At 44.5% G+C, this 20,334-nt stretch overlaps 1 protein-coding gene across 2 annotated transcripts in view; it reads right to left on the bottom strand.

Annotated features, from left to right (window-relative positions):
• Gpr39 (G protein-coupled receptor 39) overlaps window positions 1-12,382 on the bottom strand; it is a 212,037-nt gene extending 199,655 nt beyond the window's left edge. The window contains exon 1 of one of the 2 annotated variants that reach the window (NM_001114392.1): window positions 11,327-12,382. In NM_001114392.1, the coding sequence (NP_001107864.1) occupies window positions 11,327-12,182 (856 nt within the window). In that variant the 5' untranslated portion in view covers window positions 12,183-12,382. Of the gene's footprint in view, window positions 1-11,285 lie in introns of those variants that run through there. The other variant, NM_001100943.1, reaches the window with a different exon arrangement.
• Between the last annotated feature and the right edge of the window lie 7,952 nt (window positions 12,383-20,334).

Here is a 20,334-nt window from a genome sequence, read left to right as displayed (position 1 = left end):
CATGCATAGCAGCAGAAGAATGAGGCATCTGGTTACACTGAATCCAGTCAGCAAGCAGAGAGAATTGTCCCTGCTCAACTTGCTTTCTCTTTTTGTTGGGAATCTCAGCCCATGGACTATTACCAACTCAGTTAACTCAGTGAAGAAGCTTCTTACAGACATACCCAGACCTTTGTCTCTCAGGTGATTCTAAATCTTGTTAACCTGGCAATTGAGACTAACCATCCCATTTCCCAAAGTCCACTTCAATGGAAAACACACACACACACACACACACACACACACACACACCACAAACACACAATGAGGACATGACCCTCCAAGGTATGGTTGAGGAGATTTATTATAAATATGGGGAAGGGAACAGGCAGAGGCATCTAGAAGGGTCCAGACTGAACTAGTCCAGGGGAGGAGAGAAGGATGAGGGCAAACAAATGAGGAGGAGAGATAGGAGGAGAAAGGGGAGCTAACAGAGAAGCCAAGAGGCCAAGATACTGTGTGTTCAAAATGGTTGAGGTTGTATAGGAATCAGAGGCTAAGGAAGCCAGTCCCTTGGATTGGAAATTTAGGGAGGGGACAGGGTGTGCCAGCCAGGATGACTCTGTAACAGGTACTGAGGGATGCTGGGAGAACCTGGAAGACAACTCCACTTTGACATGTTAAATACGCAGCTCTGTCATTTGTTCTAATGTGGGACCTCGAACAGTTGAGGGGTGTTCATTTATTTATATAGTCAACAAATATCTGTTGAACACTGAATGTCTGCTTTGCCCTGAACACTGTTGGAATGATGGCATGAGCCTGAGAGAAAATGAAGGATAGAGGCTAAAGAGACAGCCCAGTTGGTAAAGTGCCTGCCACACAAGCACACAGACCGGAGTTTGAATAGATGGGCATGGAATTCTGTGATCCCAGTGCCTGGTGGGATGGAGACAGACAAATCCCCGAGCTTGCACATTAATTAGTCTAAGTAATTGCTAAGTTCTAGGTTTATCGAAACAGTCTATTAAAAATAAGGTGGCAGTAATAATGAAAGATACCCAACATCAACTTCTAGCTTCTACATACGCGCGCGTGCGCACACACACACACACACACACACACACACACACACACACACGTGCACTGGAAAAACAAGGTTAAGAATAACTCCTGCCCTGAGACACCGCCGGAACCTGAAGGAAACAGACCGGATAAACAGTTCTCTGCACCCAAATCCCTTGGGAGGGAGAGCTGAACCTTCAGAGAGGCGGGCGCGCCTGGGAGGCCAGAAGAGACTGCACTCTGCGCACATCCAGACGCCAGAGGAAAACACCAAACGCCATCTGGAACCCTGGTGCACAGAGGCTCCCGGAAAGAGCGGCGCAGATCTTCCCGGTTGCTGCCGCCGCGGAGAGGACTTAGGCAGCACCCCACGAGCAAACTTGAGCCTTGGAACCACAGGTAGGACCAACTTTTCCCCTGCAAGAAACCTGCCTGGTGAACTCAAGACACAGGCCCACAGGAACAGCTGAAGACCTGTAGAGAGGAAAAACTACAGGCCCGAAAGCAGAACACTCTGTCCCCATAACTGGCTGAAAGAAAACAGGAAAACAGGTCTACAGCACTCCTGACACACAGGCTTATAGGACAGTCTAGCCACTGTCAGAAATAGCAGAACAAAGTAACACTAGAGATAATCTGATGGCGAGAGGCAAGCACAGGAACCCAAGCAACAGAAACCAAGACTACATGGCATCATCGGAGCCCAATTCTCCCACCAAAATAAACATGGAATATCCAAACACACCAGAAAAGCAAGATCTAGTTTCAAAATCGTATTTGATCATGATGCTGGAGGACTTCAAGAAAGACGTGGAGAACTCCCTTAGAGAACAAGTAGAAGCCTACAGAGAGGAATCGCAAAAATGCCTGAAAGAATTCCAGGAAAACATAAATAAACAAGTAGAAACCCATAGAGAGGAGACACAAAAATCCCTGAAAGAATTCCAGGAAAACACAATCAAACAGTTGAAGGAATTAAAAATGGAAATAGAAGCAATCAAGAAAGAACACATGGAAACAACCCTGGACATAGAAAATCAAAAGAAAAGACAAGGAGCTGTAGATACAAGCTTCACCAACAGAATACAAGAGATGGAAGAGAGAATCTCAGGAGCAGAAGATTCCATAGAAATCATTGACTCAACTGTCAAAGATAATGTAAAGCAGAAAAAGCTACTGGTCCAAAACATACAGGAAATCCAGGACTCAATGAGAAGATCAAACCTAAGGATAATAGGTATAGAAGAGAGTGAAGACTCCCAGCTCAAAGGACCAGTAAATATCTTCAACAAAATCATAGAAGAAAACTTCCCTAACCTAAAAAAAAGAGATACCCATAGACATACAAGAAGCCTACAGAACTCCAAATAGATTGGACCAGAAAAGAAACACCTCCCGTCACATAATAGTCAAAACACCAAACGCACAAAATAAAGAAAGAATATTAAAAGCAGTAAGGGAAAAAGGTCAAGTAACATATAAAGGCAGACCTATCAGAATCACACCAGACTTTTCGCCAGAAACTATGAAGGCCAGAAGATCCTGGACTGATGTCATACAGACCCTAAGAGAACACAAATGCCAGCCCAGGTTACTGTATCCTGCAAAACTCTCAATTAACATAGATGGAGAAACCAAGATATTCCATGACAAAACCAAATTTACACAATATCTTTCTACAAATCCAGCACTACAAAGGATAATAAAGGGTAAAGCCCAACATAAGGAGGCAAGCTATACCCTAGAAGAAGCAAGAAACTAATCGTCTTGGCAACAAAACAAAGAGAAGAAAAGCACACAAACATAACCTCACATCCAAGTATGAATATAACGGGAAGCAATAATCACTATTCCTTAATATCTCTCAACATCAATGGCCTCAACTCCCCAATAAAAAGACATAGATTAACAAACTGGATACGCAACGAGGACCCTGCATTCTGTTGCCTACAGGAAACACACCTCAGAGACAAAGACAGACACTACCTCAGAGTGAAAGGCTGGAAAACAACTTTCCAAGCAAATGGTCAGAAGAAGCAAGCTGGAGTAGCCATTCTAATATCAAATAAAATCAATTTTCAATTAAAAGTCATCAAAAAAGATAAGGAAGGACACTTCATATTCATCAAAGGAAAAATCCACCAAGATGAACTCTCAATCCTCATCTTCGGTTGGTTTATATACAAGTGTGCAATTTCTAGGCTTGAAAGTAAAATGATGCTATCTGGTGCTGGATAGAGGAGCCTTATTTTTTATTATGGTAGCTTGCTATTTTTGTAACATGGTGATTTGGTTGAACATAATAAAGTACAGTAGTAACTGAAAAAAAAAAGAACATCCTATTTCAGAGATGGAGTCTAGAGAGGTAGCGCCTAGGTTTAGGGGACTGGCTGCTCTTCCGATTCCCAGCACCCACAAGGCCGCTCGTGCCGTCTGTAACTCCATTTCTAGGTGATGCAACAGATGATGCAGTTCAAGAAAAAAATGCATGTAAAATCTGAAGAAGAAATCATTTTTATAAAGGTCATATCGATTATTTCGTGATAAACGTAAGAAAACATTTTTTAAAAGTGAAAAAAAAAAAAAGAATAACTCCTGCCATTAAGGAATACAAAAACAAGACACCAGCAAATGACCATACAAGTAAATGTAGAATTACAACTATTAGTTTTATGTCAAGGACTTTTCATGAGGGTGAGCTAAGCTTCCCTGAGACCTTGGAGAAAGAGAAAGATATGAACTTGGAGAGGGGCAGGGGAGCTGTAGGGGTGAATGAATGTGGAGTCTGACTGAAAAGCTATTAGACAGAACAAACGACATGCAGAGGTCAGGATATGAGTTGGACCGTGTCTACTGAAAGACTTGAAGTGGGGATAAGGTGCGCAGAACTAAAGGACATGGGAGACTCAGTGTACCCCCCTCCAGATTCACAAATTGGACCCTGTGTATTCACACAGTAAATGTATTGGAAGTGATGCCTGATGATCTGTGGGAACAGGAGTTGGGAGAGTGTGTACACCCAGAGGAGAGGCACAGGAGGACACAGCAGAGACAGCTGTGTGCAATTTAAGGGGAATGGGATTAGTGAGGTGGCTCAGTATAAATATAAAGGCACCTGCCACCAAGACTGATGACCTGAATTCAATTTCCGAATCTCATGTGGTTGAGAGAAAGAATTGACTCCTGGAAGTTGTCCTCTGACCTCTCAGTGCAAACAATGGTACAGGAACCAACACACATGCACACCCACACAGACATCCATGCACAGTAAATCAGTTAACTTAATTTTTAAAATAATAAAAAATTTAAAAAAACAGGAGAAAGCCAGGAGTGGTGAGACACACTTTAATTCCAGCACTCGGGAGGCAGAGGCAGGGGCATCTCTGAGTTTGAGATTGGCTTGGTCTACAGAGTGAATTCCAGGACATGCAGAACCACGTAGTGAACTCTTACCTCCAAAAATAAAAGAAGATGGTAAATAAATGAGGAAATACTAAATAAAATAGTGGTCTTGGGAGACACCACCACCCTTGATGGTGTCTACATACCAGACTGCAGCTCACAGAACTGTGAGAAAGCAAGTGTGTGATGTGGAAGAAACCCTAGGATGGTCCTTACAGCTGCCGACTAAGACCAATCCTAGGGAAGAAAGGAACCCAATGAAGCCAAACCGCAGTCAACCCTGTGTCGAGGATGTCCGTCTGCATTGACATCAGAGTGATAGGATGGAGCCAATGCCCCGTTTCAGAAGGTCGGATTAGAGAGGAGGGGTCAATTGTTAAAGTATGGAGGAAAGCCAATGTCCGAACGAAGGAAGATGAAGACTCAGGCCAGAGACATGACTCAGCAAAGGAACTTGCTAGCACTTGAAAGTCTCAGGGTTCCTTCTTCAGCAACATCAAATACAAACAAAGAACAAAGGGTAGATTCAGACTGTTGGCATTTTCCGAGAGTGGCAGAAAGAATACTATGGTATTACAGGTTACTTGGAGGTGCTTACAAAGAAAGGTAGCACCAGAAACTAAACAACATCCATTACATGACTGACTGGCTGACAGACAGACAGACAGACAGACAGACAGACAGACAGACAGAATGGAAGCCACAATGACCAAACTCCTCTCTAGAACTCAGTGAGCTTGCAAGGAGTTGAGGTTAGAGAGTCAGTTAGCCGGGGCTGTAACAGAAGGGAAACACAGGTGAGACGCGCTAGTTGGTAGCGTGCTTGCCTTGTAGGCATAATAAAGCCCTGGGTTCCATTCCCAGCACTGCACAAATTGGATGTGTTGGTACACACCTGTAAGCCCAGCTCTTGGGCAGTGGAAGCAGAAAGATCAGAAACTTGGTTGTCCTTGGCTAAAAAATAAGTTTCAGGCTAGCTGGAACTACACGAAATCCTGTCTATGCAAATAAAAAAGGCACTGGAAAGATGGTTCCGCCATTAGAAGCACTGGCTGATCTTCCAGAGGACTCAAATTCGTCCTTGAAGGAATGGTACCTCACAATCGTCTCTAACTCCACATCTAGGAGCTCCAACTCCTGCCTCTGGCCTCCAGGGGCACTGCACACACGGGCTACACATATATGCAGGCAGGTAAAATACAAATACATATAACTCTTTGTTTTTTTCAAGACAGAATCTTATTATGTAGCTCTCGCTGTCCTGGAACTCACTCTGTAGACCAGGCTGGCCTTAAACTCACACAGACTCGCCTGCCTCTGCCACCTCAGTACTGTGAAATACTTTTTAATAATAATAATAATAATAATAATAATAATAATAATAATAATAATAATAGAAAAGGCAGAAAGAGCTGACAGTGGCAGATCAAGGGTCTTTGTCCAGGAAGCAGGACAAGACCCCTGAATTTCTAATTAATGTGCTTCTCATGTGTTGTCTCTTCATAAACGAATTCTACTCCCCACCACTTGGGCACTAGTAAGCAGATGCTTTGCTCAACCAAGGCACCTGCACCCTGATTATACCCCGACAGCCCCCAAGAAGCGTGCAACAAAGCCAGATGAGCAGGCATGCTAATGAATGGGGCCTAAGACTCCAATATTCCCTTCCTCAAATGCTGTGCATGTCCCCGACAGAGAAATGAAATCTCCGAGACAGGCTGATTATACAAATAAAGCAGTATTATTGTATTTGTCTACCAGGCTGATCGCAGGAAATTTGCAATTTATGATGGATTTCACAAATAGAAAAAATAAACAGGCGATATCATTTATTATAGCCGCATCTACATCAATAAAGGAAAGGAGAGAAGAGTGGCAGTAATCTGAATATTGGAGGTAAAACTTCCTCCTGATATATTCAAGCGTTTGAATCAAAATATTATCTTATGCTAAGAGGTCACTAATTTAATTTTGATGATATTTTCCCAAGAGACTGAGTTGATAGATCATTGAACGCTGCAGAAAATGACTTTGCTTAGGAAATTAAACTAGTCAAGAAAACAACTATTAAAACATTCTTACGGTGAGCTGGGGATGTGGCTCTGCTGGTACAAAACCTTGCTGAGGATGCAGGAAGCCCTGGGTTCCACTCCTAGCCCTGCATAAATTGGGGTGGTAGGGCACACCTCATAAACTGAGATCATCTTCAGCTACTTAGTGGGTTCAAGGTCAGCCTGGGCTACATGAGTCCCTGACTCAAATAGAGGCTAAGTCGAGCCCAGAGAGATGGTTCAGTGGTTAAGAACATGGCTGCTCTTGCGGAGGACCCAAATTTAGTTTCTAGCTCCCGCATACATTGATTTATAACCCTGTCACGTCAGTTCCAGGGCATCTGATGTCCTCTTCTGGCCTCCGTAGGCACGGGTACAGACAGGCACACATACATACACATTAAATAGAGAAATATTTTAACAGATATATTATAGACTGGCTTTCTCCAGTAGGCTTCCTTTGCATTTCCTCATTCAGACCACCCATGTTGAAGTGCCCGGCCTAGCGTTATCCTTGTCAGTGTTCTGTTCTCTCACGATTACCTGACCGAAGTCAGATAGTCTCTCATTGTCCTTAGTGGCTGGTCACATTTGATTCAGGGGTTTCTTGTGCTTTCTTTCATTGATTTTATGAAATTCTGAAGCACAGTTTACAGCTCAGCTTCTGTGTTCTAATGTGCCCTGGGGATCACACGCAAGCTGCTACCTTGAAAGTTTTCAGGAGCTACGAAAATTACCTATCTGCATTTTTAAAGAAAAGATGTGGTTTGTTTTTATTTTATGTATATGAGTGTTTACCCACATATAAGTACACCATATGAATGGCCCATGTATGGCCACACATGCCCATCATACACACAGATGGGAAGAAGAAGGGAGGGAGGGAGGGAGGGAGAGAGGGAGGGGGGAAGAGAAAGGGAGAGGGAGGGACAGGAGGAAGCAGACAAGGAAAAGGTTTTCAGGAATAGGCACTTTTGCATCATTAGGGTCTATCCTGCAAATTGTTTGTGGCCTGGTGGGCATCTCCACACTGTTTTCTCTCTCGGGGTCCCTCATTTGTTCTCATTATTTACCAGCTCAGCACCTCAATCCAGTGGAGGGGTAACCACAAAAGTATTCACAAAAGAAAATTAATAATTGCTACAAAGGCTTCCTCATCTTGCTTGGGCTTATGAATTTTGGCTGCATTATACAGAAGCAAGAAATTTTTTTAACAATGAGGAGGGAACCTTTAATTGATTTTTTATTGCTTCAAGTGCTCCAAAGACACATTGTATTTTGTCGTCATTTACACTTCATATTAAATTCAAAATATCTTTGAAATGAGCAAATATTTATTTTCATTTGATCCATCTGTTAAGTGAAATACTAAAAAGACAGCTAAATCACTTTATTAAATTCAGTGGTTTATAAACAATTTATATGTTCATTTGTTCTGGGTTAAAAATGCCCCCAAAGCACAAGTTTATGAAACCCACAAAGCAAATTGCATCGTTTTAATCTGACGGATGTAAGCCATGGCTTCCTCCTCTTCACTCCATTAATTTACTCCCTAACTTGAGTTAATTAGTGAGGTTCCTATTTTCAAAAGTTCTTTGAAATGCACTGTGGAGGGGTGACAGCATTTGCTCATACTGCTTTGAAAACCTACCACAGAGAAGATGGGCTAAACACAAATGACAAATTTCTTAGGGTCTTATCACACACTGAGTACCTGATTGTCAGTCAGCAATGTCTATGCTGGGAGCCAGTGGGTGATTAATATATGGTTGTTATAAAGAATCCAGAGAAGTCTAAATGGGAAGGAGAGAAGGGTAAAGAAGAACTCGTTTGAAGCAATTACTACGATGAGAAATTACCTCTAAGGGGCTGAGCATATACACCAAGTAGAGATTGACTGACGTTCATCTGAACCGGAACTGAAAGGTGAACTTCCATCCCCTCAGAGAAATAGGGGGGAAATATAAAAAACCAGAGCTTGGTCAGACAGTAAATTAAGGACTATGGAGATAGCTTACTTGCTACCCTTTCAGAAGACCCAAGTTCAGTACCCAGAACCCACAGTGCAGGACTCACAACTGCCTGTAACACTAGTGCCAGGAGATCCAAAGCCTTCTTCTGGTCTCCTTGGGTACCTTTGTGCACATGCATGTATTCACACACACGTAAACATACATTTAAAAATAATGAAACTAAATTCTTTAAAGTAGAAACTATGGCTAACAGTTTAAGATGTGTCTAAGGGGATTTAGAAGAGAAAAGAAGCCTCTCACCAAATGTTCAAGCAAACACGATTTCTGTCCCTCCTGTGATAGTCGATTAACAGACAGGGGATGACAGATTTATTGGCTTCAGTGCCCTTGCTATGTCCCAAGTCACGTTATTTCACCGGACTCCCCGCTCTGGCCCCCAGACCACCAGCCTGCCGACATCACTTAGCTTGTCCCCTCCTTGCTGATGTCCTGCCTTACCCCATTTCCCGTTTATCGGAACTATGGAAGTCTGCGCCAGACCCTCAGACCCTCACTTCCTACCAGGTGATGGGGTTTTGTTGATGTTGTCATTTGCTTTTAAACAAGGTGTTATAGATACTAGCCTAACCACGGGTAGCTGTGACCTTTTGATCCTCCAGCTTTCGGGCGCACAGAGTGCTGGGATGGCAGCTATACACACTCACTTCCCGTTTTAGGCTGTGACAGAGTAGGAACCCAGGCCTTCATGCGTGCTAAGGACGCTATCTACTGAGTCACCACCCCAGCCCATATCTTAAGCCCCAAATTCCCCCTCTATAAATGGAAACATATATTGCCCAGCACAGCCGTGGCAGAGGAGGAGGGTAGAGGAAAAGGCATCAGGATTAACATGAAAGCCCCAGGGCTACATGCAAGAAGCGGGGCAGACAGAGCATACAGCCTTAGGATAAGGTGAGCGCCCACACAAATGTACGATCCAAAGAACCCAGGGCCATAGGGCTTCTAATCTTTCTTTCCCATTCTCCTTGATTGGGAACGACCTCTTCCATAACAAACTGTCTATGCCTCTACCACTGTCTAAATGGCCTTGATCCAATTACCCGTTCCAGGATACAAGAACTTAGAAATCCCAGCTGTCACCCTGGGGCCCCTTCCTTGTCAGTAATACAGAGCTCAATGCTAGATGGTCAGCCAAGTTGTGCAAGCTGTTCTCTTACCATTTTCTACAGACTTGGATTAAAATCAAGTCAGCAGCTGACCCACCCTCAGCCAAAGGAAGGGCTGACTTAAGACTCAAGTGCCCTTTAGTCTCACCCCTGCTTGAACCCCAGTCCTGGGAACTGCTTATACAAGTTTCTGACACCCAAACAACCCCTGGATTGATTTTTCTCAGGAAATGATACTGAAGAGGAGAAGAATGTGCCTAATCTCAACTCTCCTTTGACCAAACTCCCACTCACATACCTATGATGTCACCTTTTCCTTGTTTTTGCTGAAAAGTATTTTCAGCAGCCTTTGGTGACACATGCTATAGATGTCTGGGTTATAGCCCTGGCTCCCAGGGGTCAACGACAAAACCTTTCTGGTTCGGTTTTGTTTGGTTTGACTTTTAAGATTTAAAAAAAAAATTATTCATATGTGTGTATATTGAGGTGACTGTTTGCGAATATCAGGGGTGGGTGTTTAAGTTGTCTAGTAGAGGCCATTATGGCCTCCAGGGTTGGAGTAGTTACAAGCTGCTAGACAATGGCACTGGAACTCTAACCAGGGTCTGCAGGAAGAGCGGTAAGTTTTCTTTCCTGTAGAGCCATCTCCCCAGCCTTTAACTCAGAATTTTTTGTTTTGCTGTTTTTGGTAGCCTCAAATTTTCTATAGAGCCAATGATGACCTTAAACTTCCGATCCTTCTGCTTCTACCTCTCAAATGCTCAGATTATGAGTGTAGGACATCACACCAAGTTTACGTAATGCTGGTGAAGGCCCTTGGGGCTTCCAGCATGCTAGACAAGTGCTCTCCCACCCCAAGCCCATCCCCAGCTTCCAAAGATTCTTTTCTGAAGGTTATGGGATCTTCTATATTACTGGCTCCCTAGAAGGTCCTCAATTGCAAATACTTGCCTCACCACAAAGTTTCGGGAGCAGACAGAGCTTCTCTCTCTCTCTCTCTCTCTCTCTCTCTCTCTCTCTCTCTCTCTCTCTCTCTCTTTCTCTCTCTCTCTGCACCAGAAGCAGGAGCATTGAGAAATGTCGAGGTCAAGTCATCAGATAAGCAGGAATTTCTGCTATACTTGACTGTACTAAGAAGGCACAGACCCATGGCCCAGCAGAAATCTAAGCAGGGAGCTCTCACATACATTTCAGAGTGAGCAGATCAAAGCCCAAGGTTTTTGAAGACTTGCAGATCACAGTTGCTAGAAATAGCAGTCTAAGGAGCAAGTGTCCCTGAGAAGCCAGCTTCTTCCAAGGAGGAGAAAAAAAATTCAGACAAAATTTCCCTGCCTGATCAAGGCTCTCAGGCCTAAGGATCCAGTAAGATGGCAAGCAGTCTCTTTATCTCTCAAGGACTTGTCCCAGTCCAAAGGAACTCTCACCTGACCTGGGTGATTTCATTTGTCCCTCTTATCACCCAGCGTTTTTATCTAAGATACTTTTTTTATAGCCTGAAGTCACAGAAATGATGTACCAGACCTTTCAATGTCACAGACCACGGATTTTCTAAACACAAAGAAGAGACAATTTCCCACACACCCAGAGGAGCATCAAGACCCTTATTTAACTACGGCTCTTTAGCCTCGGTGAACTCAGGGTTTCACCTCTCAGGCCAAAGGGCCCAAAATTCCCCGCGACCCAGACTCACTCAGGAATATGATGGTCTGTCTTCTCGCTGTCCGGCTCTCCTCACTCTCTGACTTCCGCAGCTGCAGCTGTGGTCCGGTCCCTGCCAGAGTACCCCGCTTGCTCTTCATTAGCACTTTCATCATGTTCCAACACATGAAAGCCACAGACACCAGGACCACCAGGTAAACAGCGAAGGCCCCAAAGATGCTGGACTGGAAGACCTCCCAACGGCTGGAGAGGTTCGTGCAGATGGACATATTGGAGTCTCCAGGATGATCGTGGTGGCGGGTACGAGAGAGGTTACAGTTGAGTCCCTTGTGAGTGGGGACGTTCGCCAGAGGGTACTCAATACCCATGGCAAAGAGCAAGGGCAGTGCCACCAGAGCGGAGGTGACCCATACAAAGCCGATCAGCAGTTTCACCTGGCAAGGTCCAGACACGTCCTTATATCTGAAGGGATGACAAATGGCAATGTAGCGCTCAAAGCTGAGGGTCAGCACATGCAGCAATGTGGCGTAGCTACACGTCTCAAAGAGGAACGTGTGGAGCTTGCAGGACAGAGCATAGCTGGGTGTGGTCAGGGGGTTCCAGATGATGCTGTAGAACTCCATGGGCATGCCAATCAAAAAGACCAAGATATCTGAACAAGCCAAACTGATCATGTGATCTGTCACCTCCTTCTGCAAATAGCCCTTTTTCTGCAATACCTGCGTAACCCGGATGGTGACGCTATTGCCCAAGATGCCTACCACGAAGACGATCAGGTACACCAAGGTGAGGGTGATTTTGATCCAAGTGGCCACTTCGAACTCAGGGACATGGCTGTGATCGATGACTCGGGAGCAGATGTTGCTGGAGCCACTGGATGAAGCCATGAGGAAGAGAGACCCTGACCACCAGGTCCCCAAATGTCTCCACTTTCTTTTCTTCCGCCTCCCAAAGAAGCCTCACGACTCACCAGCGTGGGTGCAACAATTTCTGTCTCTGTGGTTGGCTGGCCAAGGGTGACTTAGTTTTTCGGCTCTCTCATCGAAACTTCCTGGAAGAATTCACCCTAGAATCCCTGGCGACGCGAGTATGTGGCGGTGGGGTTTGGAGATAGTCACTCTGGGATGAGGAGGAACCAGTCAGGAGAAGGCACTGACCTCTCTCTTTTCAACTCTGCGTAAGAGCTGCAGTACTCTGTCTGGCGGCAGTTCCTTCTCTCCCTTCCAGGTCCCTGGCACTGACCTCCCCGGCCTCCTTCCAGGAGGGAAGCGAAGAGGTCTCACACGGGTCAATCATTAACCACAGCTCACTCAGCTTAGCAGCCGGCTGTAGAACCAGCCCAGCCAGCCGCAGGGTCTGACTCAACACAGATTGTGGCAGACAAGGGAATAGCACCTCTCGCCTTGCTCTTGCAGCAGCCTCTGGCCAGTCTTTGAGGTTCCTTGAGGCAGGCAAACTGAGTAGGTGTGTCAACCTGGGAAGGCGGAGGGCTCTCCTGGTCTTGAAGAGGGACACTCTACAAGTTCCTGGGTATCTGAGATATCCTGCCTTGCAGGACTGGTTTGGCTGTGGCTTGCCTTGGACAACTCTGCAAGCGCTCTCCCACTAGTGCCCAAGTTATAGGATACCCAGGTATTTGCAATGAATTACTACCTGGAAGTCATCCCCAACCAGGCTAATAACATCCACTTTAAAGCCCGGCTTGGCTCCAAGCCTCCTAACGTCTTGCACAGTGCATGGTGCCTCTCCATCCGGACCCCAAACTGCCTGTGGTTGTTTCACTAAGTTATTCTTTCCCCCGAGGCAGAACTCACCAGCAATTAGGAATGCAGATGGGTGCGAAAGGGGCAGCTGTGTTCCAGATATCGGGTTAGGGAAGCACATCCTTCAGGGGAAGCTGTTTCCACAAGCTGGAGGACCACAGCAGGAGCCCGTGGGCTCTCAAAGCAGTTTACCTCTTAAACGGGTGGAGGGATTCTAATAGGCAGTTTCAGCCTTTCAGCGTAGAAATTCCATTTAACTCTAAAATCTAAAATGAGGGTGGAAACCAGAAAGTGAGCAGACATGTGCATTGAGGAACACCCAACAGTCAAAATGTGTCCAGACATTGCTAAGTGGGGACTTGGAGGAGGTCACCATAAGCCATTCACTGCTGTTTTGAAGAACTAGACTGTTTATAGTCCCTGCCCATTCTGACAACAGCTCTTCCTTGTCCGGGTCACCATACCTGGGTTATGATCCAAACAAAAAAATTCACTTGGTTGGATTGGTTGTCTTTTTTTTTTTTTTTTTTTTGAGAAACTGTTTCATGTAGCCCAGGCTGGCCTCCAACACCATATAGGCCAGTATAACCTTGAACTCTTGATCCTTCTGCGTCCCCCTTTCAAGTGCTGGGATTGCAGGCATGTGCCATCACCCTCTGTTTATGAGGTCTCAAGACCTAGGGCTTCACAAATGCTAAACAAACCCAAACCCGCTACCAACTGAGCCACATTCCCCCATCCTGTGCGAAATCTTAAGGAAAAGTCAAATGCTTAAAAACAGGAAGCTGAGGAGGACAATTCCCAGAGACGGGGAGGGAAAGGAAGTGCGCCAAAGCCTGCTGGTTTGCAGTTGTGTAGGACGAATGTATCTAGATATTCAACCTAACTCGGGACTTGAGTTAATAGCACTTTGAGGCTCAATTGGAAGTGTACTAAGAGAGCACGGGTGTAACACACACAACAGTCGCTCTGGGGGAGACAAGGAAACAAGGAACTTGTTTGTAGTCACCTTTTCACTGTGCGGTTTAGCTAGCTTCCTGTTGCTATGGTAACGTACTCGGGAGCAAAAGCAACCTGAGGTAAAAGGGGTTTATTTGGTTTATCTGGTTTATACTCCCTAGGTCAGTCACTGAGGGAAGTCAGGGTAGGAACTGAAACAGAACAAATGGAGGCTCACTATTAGCCAGCTTACCCACGCTCCTGGTCTGCGAGCTTCTTTCTCATACAGCCCAAGACTACCGCCAACACCACCGGGCAGGATGACCGCACTGTAGAAGAATGAAAACAGACCCATAGTTATCACCCTGCCCCCAAATCAACTCCAAGTGGATCAGAGATCTCAACCCTGAATTTCTAAGGGAAAACAGACATCGGTGCAGGAAATACAATCCATTTGCCCAGGAATTAAGGCCAACAGTTGAAAAGTGGGACCTTATTAAATTTAAAAACTCCTATACAGCAAAGAAAACCATCCATCAAGTGAAGAGGAAGCCCCTGGAGTTGGGGGGAAATCCTTTGGAACATTATCATCCAAAATACACAGAGGACCCCCCCCCAAAAAAACAACCAAAGAATCAAGAAAATGACTGAATTAAAAACTGGTGTATGACAATATCAGCTAGCCAGACTACCCAGAGGTCCCAGGGACTAAATCACCAACCCAAGAGTACACATAAGGGACCCATGGCTCCAGCTACATTTGTAGCAGATGATGGCTTTATCTGGCATCAATGGGAGGGGAGGCCCTTAGTCCTGTGGAGGCTTGATACCCCAGCATAAGGGGATGCTAGAGCAGTGAGGTGGGAATGGAGGTGGAGTATCCTCATAGAGGCAAAAGGGAGGGGGAATGGGATGGGGGTTTTCAGAGGGGAAACTGGGGAGACAACATTTGAAACATAAGTAATAAAATAACTAATAAAAAAGATAAAGAAAAAGCCTGGTGTATGTAGGTGAACAGAGTTCTCAAAAAAATTGGCTAAAAAAATATGTCTCTAAGTGTTCAACATCCTTAGCAATTAGGGAAATGTAATTTTGAAACTATCTTGAAATTTCATCTTACCCCAGTCAGCATGCCAAAGGTCAAGGAAACAAACAACAGCAAACAAATGTTAGAAAGAGTGCAGGGAGAGGGGGACCTCCTTCACAACTGGAGGGACGGAGACCTGGTGCAGCCACTGTGGAAATCAGTGAGGAGAATTCTCAAGAGGCTGAAAGTGAATCTGACAGACAGTCCAGCCGTAGCACTCCTCAGCATGTATTCAAAGGGCCTCACGGCCTACTTCATGGGTACTTGCTCAGACATGGTCAATGCCACTCTATTGACAAGAGCTGGGAAACAGAAGCAACCTGTGTGTCTGTCCTTCAACTGATACAAGGACATGAAAACGTAGCACATGTGTACAGTGAACTAGTACAATTCTGCTGTAAAGGAAACAGAAACTGAAAATTGCAGGTAAACGGAGGGCAGTAGAATATATTTACTGAGCGAGGTGGTCCAGAAAGACAAGCGTCCCATGCTCTCTTGTTTGTGGATCCTAGCTCCAAGTCTCTGTATTTGAATATATTGTTTACTGCAGAAACAAGTGAGGGAAGTAGAAATGGACCGTAAGAGAGCAGCAAAAGGAACTCTAGAGAGGATAAGATACTGGGCCATAGGCTATCTAGAGCAAATAGGATGACACAAGAGGGAGAAAGCAGAAACCAGAGATGAGAGGAGTAACTGGGGAAGAGAGAGGGAGGGTAATAAGGAGAAGAGGAAGAAAGGGGAAAAATTAGCACTAAAAGTGTTTAAAAAGCCAAATATACATACATACATACACACATACATACATACATACATACATACATACTACACATACAAACAAACATACATACCAAACACACAAACATCCATATATATGTACACACACACACATATATCTATATATATATGCCATGCACACTAATAGAATTGTGTGTGCCTATGCACATGTGTGTGTGCATGTGTGTGTGTGATGTGTATGTATGCAGGTATGTGTGCACACATGTATATGTGGAGGGCAGAAGTCATCATCAGAAATTGTTCTTCAGGTTCTGTCCACCTTGTTTATTGTTGGTTGTTTTGTTATTTTGAGACAGGGTCTCATTATGTAGACATACAGATTTTTTTAAAGATTCAAATGTGTGTGTGTGTTGTACCTGGGAAGCCAGAAGAAGCCATCCAATAGCCTGGACCCGGAGTTACAGGTGATTATGAGCCACTAGATCTAGGTACTAAGAACCATATTCCAGGCCTGTGCAAGAACAGCAGTCACGTTTAACTGCGGAGCCATCTGTCCAGACTCTTGATACATTGTTTTTTTGTTTTGTTTTGTTTTGTATATTATCTTTACAATTGTGCAAAGTAGATGTTATTGTCTTCACTTTACAGATGAGAAACTTGAGGAGTAGAGGGTAAGTAACTACCAGACACTCCCAAGGGAACATTCAATGCCAAGTATACCCGGTACGTAGTCACTGTCCTCCCTGGGACAGCGTTTCCCTAAATCCTCTGGAGCAGTGGCACTCAGGAAAAGACTGACCTGTGTTCTGTCACCCAGTGCTTCCCCTGTCGCCAGCTGCTGCATTCCAGCCATCCTTGGCTTAGTGTGGTAACCTCGTTTGTTCTGCTCAGACAAGATTCAATTACTATCCAATTGTCATCAGAATGTTCTCTGCCAAGCCGAGGAGACAAATTATAAATGCATAGCCAAACTGAAGATCAAACTAACAGAAATTCTTCCCTAATAGTAATAATGGAAAAACATATATTTTGAACAAATGTCTAGAAGAAATAAGTGTACATTTCGCCTTTGCTTTTCCTAGGGTCAATTTAAAAAAAATTAAAAAACTACTCAATGACTTGCTGAGGACAAACTTGTGTGGCTCTTGGTCAGGGTTTGTACAATCTACACATTTTTCTAGCATATTTGATAAAGGGCAAAGTGGGGTCAAAATGAGGGAAATGAAGACCTTCGGGGCTGAGGAGATGGCTTGGTTCACTGGTCAAGTGTTTGCCTCACGAGTTTGAAGACTTGAATTTGGATTCCCAGAATCCACTACAAAGCCAGGTGTGGTGATGCATGTCTGTAATCCCAGCACCAGAGAGGCAGAGACAGAAGGACCCCTGAGGTTCAGTGGCAGCTAGCTGAGGCTACATGAAAAGCTCCAGGTTCACTGAGGAGTGTGGCTTCTGTTCCCAGTACCAACAATGGGCTCTCCACAGCCACCTGTTCACTCTCCCTCCAGAGATCTGCTGCCTTATTTTGGCCCCATGGGCACCTGTACTCATGCACACACACACACACACACACACACACACACACACACACACACACCCCTAACACATAAATAGAAGGTACTTCAGTCACTCCCATACCCCAACATGTGTGTCTAACTAACACATAAATAGAAGGTACTTCAGTCTCTCCCATACCCCAACATGTGTGTCTAACCTGCAGCCCAGGAGAGCTGTGAACTTGGCCCAACATATTCATAAGTGATGTCATACTGTAGCATCAAGAGGTTGGATTCTCCTGTGCTTTGTTAAGAAGCACAGAGTTCTAGGGCCTTGGTGACCTTATGTTAAAACATTCCAGGTAAAAGAGAAACTCTCTTTCCTGCTTTACACAATCTCTTCAGCCCACTTGGGAACCAACCCTATTAACTCCACCCTTATAGTTTTGAAAGGATATCGTATTTTCAGGTATAATGCCAATTATACTCAAATCTTCTCATGGATCTACTGGATCTTGCTAGGTAAACATTTACAAATCAGTTCAGGATTATCTTCCACCGGTGTGCTAAGTCCTCTGAGGATGCAGTTGCAGATGCACTTGGAGATCAGACTCCTAGGTTTTGGATCTGATCTGACCACTGTCTCTTGGTGCTTTGGTTTTCTCCTTTGTGACCAGAGGACAAGAGCAGTACTCAACCCCTGTTCTTATCGAGAGGATTAAATAACTTAATATTAAAAGTACGTAACGGAGTGCTTTAAAGCACATGCTGCTCTTGAAGATCTGAGTTCAGTTTCCAGAACCCACGTCAAGCAATTCATAGCCAGTTATAATCCAACTCTGGGGTATACAACATCCTCTTCTGGCCTCTGCTGACACTTAAATGCGCGCACACACACGACACACACACACACACACACACAAACTTACAAAAAATAAATATACAAATCAATAATAATAATACAAATGTAATACATTAGGGTCTGTTTGTTTAAAGAAAGCATTTTATTTATTCTTTGACAAATTTAAGCATGTATATAATATATAATCATATCTACTGTCAAGTCCCCAATCCTACTCATCCATCCTCTCCAACACATCCCCCTTCCACCTTCTTGTCCTCTCATTTTTAATAACCTGCTAAGTCCAGTTAGTGCTATACATATGCAGATGCATGGGGGGGCAACCACTGGAGCATGGGCAATCTACCAGAGGCCACACACACACACACACAAACACACACACACACACACACAATCTTCTCCCACCCCAGCAACCATCAACTGTTATTAGTTCCGCAGTTAGGGGTGGGTAGGGGTGGGTCCTCATTAGCCTTTCTCCCATATGACTGACTTGATCCTGGACAGGTCTTGTGCAAGAAACATAACTTAATAGCAGCAGTGAGCTTGTGACTGCACGGCCATGTCTTTGGTCTCACCTCTGGTCTCGGGCATGAAGTCACTCCTCAGAGCCGGGTTTCAGCTCTCCATGAGGGCAGCAACCAGAAGGGCCTACCCCGCCTTCTCTTGGGATCCTGTGCACATCAAGGTAGCACTCGATAACACCCCTCCCCATTTGCTGGCTCTAGCATTCTTTCCATTCTGTCTTCCTAGGTGTTTTCTGCACCTTGGGAGCATTGATGTAGAACTTCCATTTAGGATTGATCACTTGACAATCCCTTATTCTCAGCAAGCTGACCATCTTCTTTAAAAGTGTGTGTGTGTGTGTGTGTGTGTGTGTGTGTGTGTGTGTGTGTGCCCATTGAGTCAAGAAGAGGGCATTAGATCCCCTGGACCTGGAGTTACAATTAGTCATGAAGCTCCTAACTTGGGTGCTGGGGACTCAGGTCTTCTGCAAGAGCAGTGCATATGCTTTAACTATTGAGCCACCATTAACCATGCAGCACTGTAGGATTCTATGCTAGGAAAATAGCAATTCCCCTAAAGGGCTTATTTGACAGTCAAGTCAAGCATGTAAATCAATGGACAACATAAAACCAAAATTGCTAATGTAGAAAATAAACCCATTTATAATAGCACTGGAAAGCTTGAGCTAGGGCTGAAGGGATGGCTCAGTTAATATAGTGCTCGCCTTGGAAGCATAAAAACCTGGGTTCAATCCCTAGCGACCATGGTAAAGTCAAGAGTGGGGCTGGAGAGATCAATCAGAAGCTCTTATAGAGGACTGCTCTCCTAAAGCTCAGTTTTCAGCACCCATGTGAAGCATTCCACACCCCTCTGTCCTCCAGCTCCGTGGAATCCAGTGCACACCTGTACTTATTGGCACAGACCCAGTGGTGGCATCCACTTGTAATCCCAGCACCGAGGAGGCAGAGGCAAGCAGATCCCTGGGGCTCACTGGCCAAACAGCCTAGCCTTCGTGAAGAGTTCCAGTACCATGAGAGCTTGCTGTCTCCAAATAAACACGATGGATGGTGCCTAAGAAATAACTCTGGCAGTTGACCTCAGTCCTTCACACAACACACACACACACACACACACACACACACACACACACACACACACACGAACACATTCACAAGGAAGAATGAAATGCAAATAAATTTAACCAAGAATGTGAAATGCTTGCACACTGGAAAATATTAAACATTGATGAAGGAATTGAAGTGGATAGTTTAGTCCCCATCATGGTTTGGAAGAATTAACGTTGTAAAATACCATTCTACCCACAGTTGCATACGGACTCAGCATAACCTCCATTGAAATTCTAGCGGTGTATATTCATAGAAATAGAAAAAATCTAGAATTCGTATGGAAACTACTGAAAATCTTCAATAGCCAAAAATTAATCTTGACAAAGAAAAAGCTTGATGCACCACAACTCACAAGTTAAAATAAGTTAAAAATTGTGGTAATATGAACTGCTTTCTCTTTTCTTTCTTTCTTTCTTTCTTTCTTTCTTTCTTTCTTTCTGTCTGTCTGTCTTCCTTCCTTTCTTCCTTTCCTTCTTTTTTTCTTTATTATTTGGAGCATACTAGAATATAAACTAAATACACACACGTA

The sequence above is a fragment of the Rattus norvegicus genome, chromosome 13 (genome assembly GCF_036323735.1).
Source record: "Rattus norvegicus strain BN/NHsdMcwi chromosome 13, GRCr8, whole genome shotgun sequence".
NCBI classification, from domain to species: domain Eukaryota; kingdom Metazoa; phylum Chordata; class Mammalia; order Rodentia; family Muridae; genus Rattus; species Rattus norvegicus.
This window is presented reverse-complemented; position numbering and strand designations above follow the sequence as displayed.